Source organism: Ictalurus punctatus, chromosome 7 (genome assembly GCF_001660625.3).
Source record: "Ictalurus punctatus breed USDA103 chromosome 7, Coco_2.0, whole genome shotgun sequence".
Taxonomy (NCBI): Eukaryota; Metazoa; Chordata; class Actinopteri; order Siluriformes; family Ictaluridae; genus Ictalurus; species Ictalurus punctatus.
Window position 1 is genome coordinate 31,352,390 of NC_030422.2, and position 11,045 is coordinate 31,363,434.

The window sequence follows — 11,045 nt, forward strand, 5'->3', positions numbered from 1 at the left end:
GATTATAAATAAATGGCCGAGCAGGGTTTATATATTGGTGAAATAAAGGTTAAGGGCAGGGTTTAGGGTGTGATTGGTAGACTTTCTCTAGTCCTTTCTTTACTCCGCTTTTCTTTTCTGCTCCTTTTCTAATACTTTTAATTCTTATTTTCCTTTTTCTTTTCACCCTTTAAACCATACCACAGATAAAAGCCTGACAAGCCATACCAATCCCCTTCTGCAAAATTGTATCAAAGACTGTCCTTAAGTATCCTGCCTTGCAGGTGCAGGAAATCCAGGTTAATCAGCCTGGAGAATTCTGGGTAACTGAGTTTTCCTGAATGGCAGCGCTCACTGTACACTGCTACTGCCCTCTGCTGGCTGCTGGAGGTGTAGCGTGGCATCTTACAGTAACAAAGGGGAATAAATTTATTTATACAGTAAAATGTGCATGAAACTATTTTCCTGCTACAGTTGTCCCCTGGAAGAAGTGTGTGATGTTCCTCACTGCAGAAATCTACCAAAAATTATCCCCAATTGTGTAGACTGTGTTAGTGCTCATATACAACATTGATTTAGATACAAGATTGATTTACACATCTCTAATCCTGACTGTTTAATCCCTCTGCAGGACTGGGAAGAAATGCACTTATGAGGAAGTTATCTAGCAGGGTTTAACAGTGAAACCTTGTGTTTCACTTTATAAGTAGCTTTGATTGTCTGAATCACTGCCACTGCTGTAATGTTAATGTCCTGTGTTGTGTTTTGGACATTTTCAGTGTTATGTTAGTCCTGTACATCAGTGTACCAGTGTGTAGACATGCAGAAAGAGTAATATCACTTCTGTTTGATTCCTCATTTACTCCTGAACTTTACTGCACTGACATCCTCTACTTACACTGAATAATACTGCAGGATCCAGATTCTGCTTTTAAGATAACACTTTATTAATCCCATGTGGGAAATTCCAATCTTACAGCAGGAGACAAGAGACAATATAAGACAATGAAAAGTACATCATTGTATAAAAATACAAAATATTAAAAATGCTGATATTGACAAAGGCACAAGAGTTTTCTCAGAGTATTACTTGTACTTCATACGATGCATTATTGCTACCAGGTTAAATAATTCAGTGAACTGATAATGATGCATTTATTGAATTGATCAAATCATTTCATCCACAAATCTCCTCACACAACTACAATTAAAGTTCACACAGCTGAAAAGTCGAACAAATCTAACAACAGTGTGTAACTGAGATTGTAAATCTACTCCTCGTAATCCAACTAGAGCTAATCTCACAAAGAAATAGAAGAAAACACAGCAGTACAAATACAGTAGTGGTAGAACTAATACTGAGAAGACACAAAACACAATATTAGTTCCCACCATGTTTCAGATAACAGTCAATGACCTTGTTTTTATATCGCATCCATACAAAGCTTAACTTACTTTAACTCCAGTAACACTGGGCTTTTCACCAACCGCTCTGACTGTAGTCAGCTTACAGAAAATACAACCTACACCGGAAAACATTACACTGCACATTTTCATTCTGAAATAACGCAATTTAAACCATATACACTCTCTGCATCAACATTTCCCCTTGATTAATATTTTTATAAGACTCTTTGTTCATTTTTTACTCTGCATTGCATTAGCAGCATGTAAGCGTTATTGGAGATACACACATGGTAACTTTCACCTCATGAGGAGGTTTGCAGGCTTCAGCTAAACAAATCCAGTCAGAACAATGAAGGTGTCTATAAGATGCTGAGCAAATAACAGCATGGCATTAAAATGACAAATCAGTATTATTTTAAAATCCCACAAAGCATTAAAGAACAAGAAATGATGAAATTATTTGACAGTAAATGCATCCTCTTTTTACAGATGAACTTTGCTCACTCCTCTATGACTGCATTCTCAATCCTCTCTTCATCAGTGTGAGCTGTTAAAGACATTTAAAAAGTCATTTGTTTCATTTCAAAGTTTATTCCAGGTGTTTATGGCAGAAAATCAACCGAGCTGCATTTGATATCGTCCTAAACACAGTTTAAAGGGTGTTTGTTTTAATACTTATGAAGGACAGTGAAGTGACACGTGACAGAGCTTCAGGAAAAGATGTGTTAGAAAATAAACATCATTCTTTCAGTCATCTTCAGTAACTGCAAAATGTAGGTCAGAGATTCTTTATCAATTATTACAAACACTTTATGAGTGTCCTATTGCTCTATTAAATGCTACCTCTTCCTTTTAAAACCTTGTGTATTATTATTGTCATTATCTAATGCCTGCATGCATAATTATATCCATCATATATTATATTAGCTACAATATATTTGTTATGTAAGTTACGATGTGTTTTAAATATAAATAGTGTGACAGGATGTGTATTTACTAAAAGTCTGGAGTTATTTGTAATTTTTTAGATGCTTTGTCACACTGATTGAAGCGTCTGTCACGTGTAAATTCACCCTCAGACCTCAGCAGAAACAGAAATGCTGTGTTTTTTATCATATCATACTCGCATTTAAATCTTACTGTAAGTGCATTTTAGAAAACATTTTAAAACACTTATTTTTAAACTGCTTCTATTGAGTCAAATGATTTCTACTTTTCTTTAAGTGAAAATATTTTTCTGGCAGTAATTAAAGTTAGTTTGTTTATTATGTGAAACGTACTGAAAGAGTTCTTACCTCGAGCTCTGTAACATTTGACCAGCAGAATGATGGTCACCAGCAGATACGGAGAGGCCGTCACTACACTACTGATCAGCATGAGCACTGAGAATGGAGCTTCTACACCTGATGGACCTGACGCTGAATAAAATAATCATTATAATAACACTTTATTCATGATGAACTGTTTGTATGTTTTACTCAAACTGCTGTACAAATAAATCCATTTACACTAGTACACACAGACACACAACAGCATGTGAACACACTGCATATTTTACACAGACTTACATAAACTCAGCACTATAGATTACATTATGTAAAGATACTGAGTTCAACACATTCAGTCACAGTTGTATTTAAATGAATATTGAAATGATTTCTCACCTCTGACTGAGACCCAGCTTTTCGGTGACTCTCCTCTCTCTGGGTGTTTACAGTGGTAGAAACCTTCATCTGACTTTGAGACATTATAGATGATCATCTCTCCTGTAGTCTGTGTCTGGAGAACTGATCCATCTTTATAGAAATCAGCTCGGAGGTTTGAGGAATTTGGGTATCGATATAAACAGCGTAGAGTCAGAGGATGTCCCTCAGTCACAGGATGGACAGGACTCTCCAGGATCACATCACCATCTAGAACACAGAAAATCACATGTACAATACAAATAAATGCTCTCTAATTAAAATTATTAAATTATTCAATTATTAATAATTTAAACCCAGTGGAATGTCTCCACTGTCTGAATTATGGACAAATTGGAACTGTATCAGGTATCATCATGCTAGTTGCTTGATGTAGTGCCTAGGTAGTTGTAAAAAAAAAATTTTACAAAAGAAAAAAAAAAAGGCACTCTGATACCAACATCGTAGGTGTTACTACGTGCTATTCTTATGTGACATAAGCCTCGTGTATGTTGTCACACTAAAGAACAGATGACAGAAAATGAAAGTGATATGGAAGTATTTCATGATTTATGATCAAAGTAAAGCAGACGGCAAACTGGGCTCTGTGAAAATATCAAGAGGAGACACTACAGCATCTTCCTACAACATGAGTAACCTGAGAAAACACATTATGCTGTTTAAACATTATGTTTAATAGAGAGTGTGAGGGTGGCCCACCTGAGTGTACAGAGCGATATTAGTGAACATGAAAATTAAAAATGAACTCAAGGTGCCATTAATTGTGCACACATGTATTTGTGAGAGTGGAGCAGTGAAGAGAGTGTGCAGAGAAACTATCACACATGACAGCACTGAGCACTGAGCCATGTGCACTTCCTTTCCCCTCGCTCCCCACCATCTACACTTAGCTTGTGAGTGAAGCTGAAAGTCGCAGCACTTTGTACTCATTTTTAATGACCAAGTTCACTGATACAACTCAGGTTCCACCTTCACTCTCTATTAAAGACACTGTTTAAATACCATAGCATATTAAATATCATCTAAGCACAATGAGTTATCTGTACACAGCAGCAATCAACATAAACAGAGAGAAATAAAATGTTCTATGACATCCCTGATTGATTAATACTCAGTAAGTTACTCATGTCATTATCATTATCAGTGTGGGTATCGGTAAGCATGTACTTCTACTCAGTCTGCAAAATAATGTCTGTGTCTTGTTGAACAGTTCTCCCAGTTGGAAACTCAGAGTTCTGAATATTCTGTAATGAAACATTTCCCTTTTCCTTTAACAATAAACACACTACATGAAGACTCACCATGCACTGTGATGTTGACGGGATTACTGTTTTCTCCAGATTCAGACTCACACCAGTAAACTCCAGTGTAGGATGTGGAGAGGAAGCTGATTTCACATGTAGATCCTGTAACTGATCCCCTTGAACAATCTGACCCTCCCTCACTGTGTGTGTATCGTCTCACTCTCCATCCAGTAGAGTTAATCTGGTCCTCACAGCTCAGTGAGAGAGAGTCTTTAGTAAAGTGTTGAGTTTTGCTGGGATTGATGATCAGAGAGACTGGAGGAGATTCACCTTAAACACAGAAGAGAGTCATGTAAATAGAATAAGTGTAATATGGAATATAATGAGAATACAAGTGCATGTGCATTCAGAATTATGTTTATTAATCTGGAATCAAAGCCACAGTCCATAGCATGGGTCATAACACAGACAGGTTTAACACGCGATCATCCATACTCATAAATGCTACAAAAAGGCAAAGGTCAAAACCGAGAATAAAATGAAAACTGGGACTAGGAACACAGGAAAGTCCTTCAGCTGCTGCAAAGGAACAAAAATCAGCAAAGACACAGAACAACACAGAGGGAATAAATACAGAACGAGTTTGAGGTGAAACTAGGAATAGGTGCACATGATCAGGGCATCACATCAACATCACATGACCACCAGACATCATCATCATCTCAGTATTAGCCTAGCTCTAGCACACCACCTCCAGGTCTCTTCCTCACTGTAAATTACATTAGGCCAGCACATGCACTTGCACAATGTAAAGTTCAGAGCCATGTTTAACTTGAGATTGCCATTGCTGTGTTTAGACCCTTTGCTTTTGATTACTCTTTTGGATTTTCCCTCTGCTCTCTTATATTGTACTTTACTGTGTTTGACCCTTGCCTGTTTTACAGCTCTGCTATTTGTATTGTGTTCACTAACAGTGTAACATAATGACATCATCTGTATCTGCAACTGTGTAGTTCTCCTAATAGCCATATCTGTGTTTGTATTCATGTTTAAATCTGAAGCAGGCATGGTCTTGTCTTTCTGGCAAGCTTTCTGAAAACAAACAAACAAACAAATAAACAAACAAACAACCCCAGAATATTGTGCTTCTTATTAACATGTTCTTTGTATATTCAGTCACATCTCTTTGACCTGTTCTGGCTTTCTGGCTTTTATAATAAAATCCTCCTGTCCATAGATCCTCAATCCTTAATCATCTCCTTAGTCCTCTTTGTTTCCAGGAAAATAAACCAATGACTAGATGAGGGACGGAGACAGCACACAAACACAGCACATGGCTTTTTTCACCAATGTCACAAAGAGGAAAATTCTACCAGCACTCAGCATGCTTTAACTTCCTTATACATATTAATAAATTAATGTTGCATGAATCTCTTCTTACATTCACACATCCACACCTTTACTATTTAACCTAAACTCACTGTTATTTTCCTCACCAGTGATCCATAGTGGCTGTGGATTGCTGTACTGTGTGTGTAAGGCTGGTTCTCCCCTCTCTCCTCTGCACATATAAACTCCTGTGTGATTAAGAGCAGCAGGACTGAGAGTGTATTTTCCTCCAGATCCTCTGCTGCTGTCTGAGAGGAGCTCCACATACATGATATAGCCATGATTATGTTTTATTTGAGTTAAGCCATCTCTGTAGGGAACAGCTGTGTACCAGCTGAATGTCCAGTCTGTAGAGGAGTCTGTAATCTCACAGCTTAGAGTCACTGAGTCTCCTTCAGTCAGCCAGCTCTGTGGAGATACACTCAGTACTGCCCCTGGTCTCTCTGTACACAGGAAATACAACACATTTTATCTACATTTATTTAATACACAGTAAGAAGATTTTCATGAATGTCTAATTGTACATTTTCATTTGTCCCCAAAACCCCTCACACACTCACCTGATACAGTCAGTGTAACAGCATCACTGAAGTGTGAGGAGCGTGAGCCTTGTCTCTCTGCTCCTTTACAGGTGTATTTACCTGTATGGGTCACTTCAACACCACTGATTGTGTACACCTGTTCACTACTGACAGAACTGCGTGAATCATCTTTATACCAGCTGTACTGCCAGCTTTCATCCTGTACTTCACATCTCAGAGTGACGGCGTCTCCACTGAACACTGGTTTATCAGGATCTATGGATGCTACTGGTTTAGGTCTTGCTGTAGAAACATAACGGAGCATCTAAACGTCTTGATGAATTTGTCGTCATGGGTGTATAATGATGATATCGGGATAGTGGAATAGTGAATGCAACAGTTTGCTTTTAACAACTCTATTAGCTGATTTAAAGTTAAGTAAATATTTTTCTAATAAACTTTGACATCTGTTAATATTAACTGTTAAATCTTTGTTTTTAAAGTAAACACCACATTTAGATCCAGTTAAACTGTATTGTACAGTGTAGGCTCTAGTTTTCATAGGACTGAATATTATCAATGCACTTAAATAATAATAATAATAATAATAATAATAATAATAATAATAATAATAATAATAACAACAAATCAATCAATCAATCAATCAATCAAATAATTAAACACCCACAGCACAATACGTGATGACCTTGATGTAATGTTTTGTGTGACAGAAGCACGTTTACAGTTTTACACAGCCCTGTTTAACTACAAAAGTCGAACTGTGTAGTAAGTAAAATGTTAACTATTGATAAAACACTAATAATGTGTATTTACATGAGTGCAAATATACATCTAAATTACATAGTCATAGTTTCTAGTCATGTTTATAAAAAAAAGAAAATTCACACAGAAACACAGTCTTCATTAGTGAAACAGTTTCAGTATGACTCACACCCTCAATAATTTGTACAGATTTTCAAAGATTAACTGAAATGAAAAATGATTTTCATAATTAAGATTACAGCACGGGGCAGGATTTGTGTACTATTTTATATTTTAAATTACAGTAAATTTGTGCTTATCCCTTAAGACTTTACAACAGTTTGTGTAGTTCAGGTGTTTAGTTACACACATGTAACCATGTTATAATTATTTACAAGATATTTCCATATATAGTATTTGTCACTACTTATTTTTCTATTTAATATAGTATGTTGTGTTTAGACTGTAAGGAAGTGAAGATAATTTCTTACATTTCTCACACATTGGAGTTTCTGGTTTCAGACGTACTGTATACTGTGTATTTTTCCTTCTTTTAACAAAGTTTAAGTAAGTAATAAAACACTCAGTCTCACACTGTTATATAAAAATACTGAGTGATGTAAAAATGCAGCTTGTCATGTTACAGGAAAACTGGAAATCATAAACTCCTCTGTCCTGAAGACTTTCCCATGATGGAAATCTTAAAGTTATAGCTTTACCTCTTTATTTTTCTTAGTTTTTTGCATTGGATCTCACCTGCTACAAATGACAAATACTTTTAAAACATTTGTATTTAAAGATCATTTGAACATTCTAGAATAACAAGGAATTACAATAATTAAGAAATGTATTTTCTTACACCTTTTAACAAACCTGTGCTGAAAAGGGAAAAAAAAAAACATGACATACCTCTCACTGTAATCCTGACAGGATCACTGAGCTCTGTGCAGTAGTAGTAGTAGCCGTAGTACCCACTCTCGTAATTTCTACTGCATGCGCGACACTTGTACTCTGTTTCTCCTGCATTATTGACTGTCATTTTAAGTGTGTTTGTTTGTTCACTGTACAGAGGCTGTAACTGCGGATTATTTTTATACCATTGAATCTCCCATCCAGTCGACTGCCGCAGCTCACAGGTCAGAGTGATGGTGTCTCCAGTGTAGACGGAGCTCTGAGGATTCACTCTCACAGTCGGTGTGGGTTTTTCTGTTGGTATGAAATGATGAAGGTGTCAGAACTACTTTTCTCTTTATAACATAAGCAGTAGATTCACTGTGCTTTAACATATGCTTTGTGTCTAAAACAAACATTTATATTTAACATTTGATGCAAGATGTTCCAACTGTAACAGCCAGCTCTGTGGAGATACACTCAGTACTGCCCTTGCTCTCTCTGTTACACAGGAAATACTAAACCTTTTTCTCTCCATAGATTTATTTAATTCACTGTAAGAACTTTATCATGAATGTCTAATTGCACATTTTCATGCATCCCCATAAATCCCTCACACACTCACTCAGTATAACTATAATTAACTATAATTTCTTACAGAAACACTTTATTTTACAGCCCTGTTTAACTACAAAAGACCAACTAAGGAGTGAGTAATAGTTACAAACACTAACTATGGATAAAATATGAATAATGTGTAGTTAGATGAGTGTTACTATATCTCTAAATTACATAGTCACGTTTACTATTAATAAATACACATTTTCCCACAGAAACCCAGTCTTCATTAGTGAAACAGTTTCAGTATGACTCTCACACAATTTGTTCACATTTTCAAAGATTAACTGAAATGGAAAATTATTTTCATGATTAAGATTACAGCATGGGGCAGGATTTGTGTATTATTTTATGTTTTTAATTACTGTAAATTTGTGCTTAAACTGTAAGATTTTAAAATAGTTGGTGTAGTTCAGGTGTTTAATTACACATGTCACCATTTTATAATTATTTACAAGATATTTCCATATATAGTATTTGTAACTAATTATTCTATTTAATTACAGTATGTTGAGTTTAGACTGTAAGGAAGTGAAGATTATTTCTTACATTTCTCACACACTGGAGATTTCTGGTTTCAGACCTACTGTGCACTAAAGCACTAAGTCCCATGAGGCCGTGGTTTGCAGTGATTTTAGGACAGCTAAAGGCTAGTTCACACTACACGACTTTCACCGTCAGCAGATCACTGTGCTGTTCAGACTACATGACTTGTCATTGTGGTGTTCACACTACGTGATTGGTCGGGAACAGAGGGTCACACACTACAGGATCTGACAACGAATGTCACCTGACACCATCTGGTGTCCAAACTATGTTTTGTCATGAAAACACACGCGAGAAGGGACACGGATATAGGACATGAAAACCACTCGTGCAACAGGAGTTGTTATTTGAAGATGGACGTAGGACAGAAGCAACAGGTGCCAGCTGTTTACGTGATGATTTGTTCTGAAGAAACCCCAAAAAGAATAAAACAAAGAAAGTGGGTGAAGAATGGATTAGCACTCGCAGGTTTCCCTTCCTCATGGTGACCTCACCCCATGCCTTGCTCTCTCATTGGCTGTAGGTCGTCACGACAATCATTGCCAGTGCCGACAGTTTTCACCCCACAGTATGTGGAGTCACCCGACAGCTCCAGATATTTACCATGACAAATATCTGTCTGGCGTCGGTGATGCATCGGCAATGTGTCGGCGAGCCCCATTTGATGTGTCGTAGGTCACACATTACAATCGACTGCCGATTGCTTGCCGATTTGTATCCGATCAAAAGGTTTTTCTCTGCACCATGCAAATCAGGATTTAGCTGTTCTAAAATCACTGTAAGCCATGGCCTCGTGGGACTTACTGCTTTTAGAAAATGGTTACTACATATACCTGACAAGGTTTAATAACATAAACAGCAACAAAAAATACAATAATTAACTGATAACAAATAATCTTTCCTCTGCTTAGAAATGTAGTTCTTCAGCAACATTTAGCAGAATGGTTGCCAAGCAACACACAACAGCAACACACTGTAATTAAACCCTTTATACTCAGTTATACTCCAGTCCAGTGGAAGTGAAGAAGGAAGTGAAGATAATTTCTTACATTTCTCACACATTGGAGTTTCTGGTTTCAGACGTACTGTATTCTGTGTATTTTTCCTTCTTTTAACAAAGTTTAAGTAAGTAATAAATCACTCAGTCTCACACTGTTATAGAAATATACTGAGTGATGTGGAGGTGTTATGAAGCCGAGTTACTGTTTCCACCCTGAAGTACAGATTATTTTCCTATAACAGCATGTCCTCGTGTGTTTTATTCCTTTTAAACCACAGCAATTCGACAATGATTTTATTATTATTATTATTAATGAATGACACATTTTACTTTTCATCCGTTTGTAGTTGTATTTATTGTTGTGGAATGTCTGTAAACAAGTTAGTTCCTGTTCTCACTTACATTATAGCAGCTATAAACAGTTCCCTCACCAGCCCCCTCTTTTTTTCTCACTCTTTTAATGAATAAAGAACAAAAACACAGCTTGTCATGTTACAGGGAAACTGCAAATCATAAACTCCTCTGTCCTGAAGACTTTCCCATGATGGAAAATGTAAAGTTACAGCTTGACCTGTTTTTATTCTTAGTTAAATTACATGTTTTTAATGTTTTGCATTGCACCAGCCACAAATGACAAATACTTTTAAAACATATGTATTTCAAGATTATTTTTAACATTCTGGAATAACAAGGAATTACAATAATTAAGAAATATTTCTTTCTCATCCCTTCTAAAAGACCTGTGGTGAAAAAGGGAAAAATCATGACATACCTCTCACTGTAATCCTGACAGGAACACTGCGGTGTGTGCAGTAGTTGTAGGACTCAGTGTTGTAGTAGTTTATCCTGCATGCACGACACTGGTACTTTGTTTCTCCTTCATTATTGTCTGTCACTTTGAGTGTGTATGTTTGTTCACTGTACAGAGGCTGTAACTGCGGATTATTTTTATACCATTGAATCTCCCATCCAGTCGACTGCAGCT

General features: G+C 36.5%; 3 protein-coding genes across 3 annotated transcripts in view; all 3 read right to left on the reverse strand.

Annotated features, from left to right (window-relative positions):
• LOC128633111 (carcinoembryonic antigen-related cell adhesion molecule 5-like) overlaps nucleotides 1-383 on the reverse strand; it is a 34,247-nt gene extending 33,864 nt beyond the window's left edge. Inside the window, exon 1 of the mRNA XM_053681854.1 lies at nucleotides 257-383. Coding sequence (XP_053537829.1) covers nucleotides 257-383 — 127 coding nt within the window. The remainder of the gene's footprint in view (nucleotides 1-256) is intronic.
• A 529-nt stretch (nucleotides 384-912) lies between these two features.
• On the reverse strand, nucleotides 913-5,719 carry LOC128633112 (high affinity immunoglobulin gamma Fc receptor I-like). The gene is made up of 5 exons (XM_053681855.1): nucleotides 5,707-5,719; nucleotides 4,391-4,663; nucleotides 3,051-3,299; nucleotides 2,682-2,804; nucleotides 913-1,933 (listed from the first exon to the last, which is right to left on the reverse strand). Exons 1-5 carry the CDS (start codon nucleotides 5,717-5,719, stop codon nucleotides 1,887-1,889), a joined length of 705 nt encoding a protein of 234 aa, XP_053537830.1. The 3' UTR covers nucleotides 913-1,886.
• LOC128633074 (B-cell receptor CD22) lies at nucleotides 5,178-8,206 on the reverse strand. The gene is made up of 3 exons (XM_053681727.1): nucleotides 7,915-8,206; nucleotides 6,283-6,546; nucleotides 5,178-6,165 (listed from the first exon to the last, which is right to left on the reverse strand). The coding sequence occupies exons 1-3, from the start codon at nucleotides 8,042-8,044 to the stop codon at nucleotides 5,777-5,779; spliced, it is 783 nt and encodes a 260-aa protein (XP_053537702.1). The 5' UTR covers nucleotides 8,045-8,206; the 3' UTR covers nucleotides 5,178-5,776.
• Between the last annotated feature and the right edge of the window lie 2,839 nt (nucleotides 8,207-11,045).

What these genes read in the sequence shown, in the direction of transcription:
- LOC128633112 (XM_053681855.1), bottom strand. An exon ending in CGTCAACATCACAGTGCATG is followed by an intron (nt 3,300 to 4,390) that starts GTGAGTCTTCAT and finishes TCTGTGTTCTAG; the next exon opens with ATGGTGATGTGATCCTGGAG. An exon ending in CAAATGTTACAGAGCTCGAG is followed by an intron (nt 1,934 to 2,681) that starts GTAAGAACTCTT and finishes TGTCTTTAACAG; the next exon opens with CTCACACTGATGAAGAGAGG.
- LOC128633074 (XM_053681727.1), bottom strand. Translation starts at nt 8,044, where the DNA reads ATGACAGTCAATAATGCAGGAGAAACAGAGTACAAGTGTCGCGCATGC. An exon ending in TGTCAGGATTACAGTGAGAG is followed by an intron (nt 6,547 to 7,914) that starts GTATGTCATGTT and finishes ATGTTTCTACAG; the next exon opens with CAAGACCTAAACCAGTAGCA. An exon ending in TGTTACACTGACTGTATCAG is followed by an intron (nt 6,166 to 6,282) that starts GTGAGTGTGTGA and finishes TCCTGTGTACAG; the next exon opens with AGAGACCAGGGGCAGTACTG.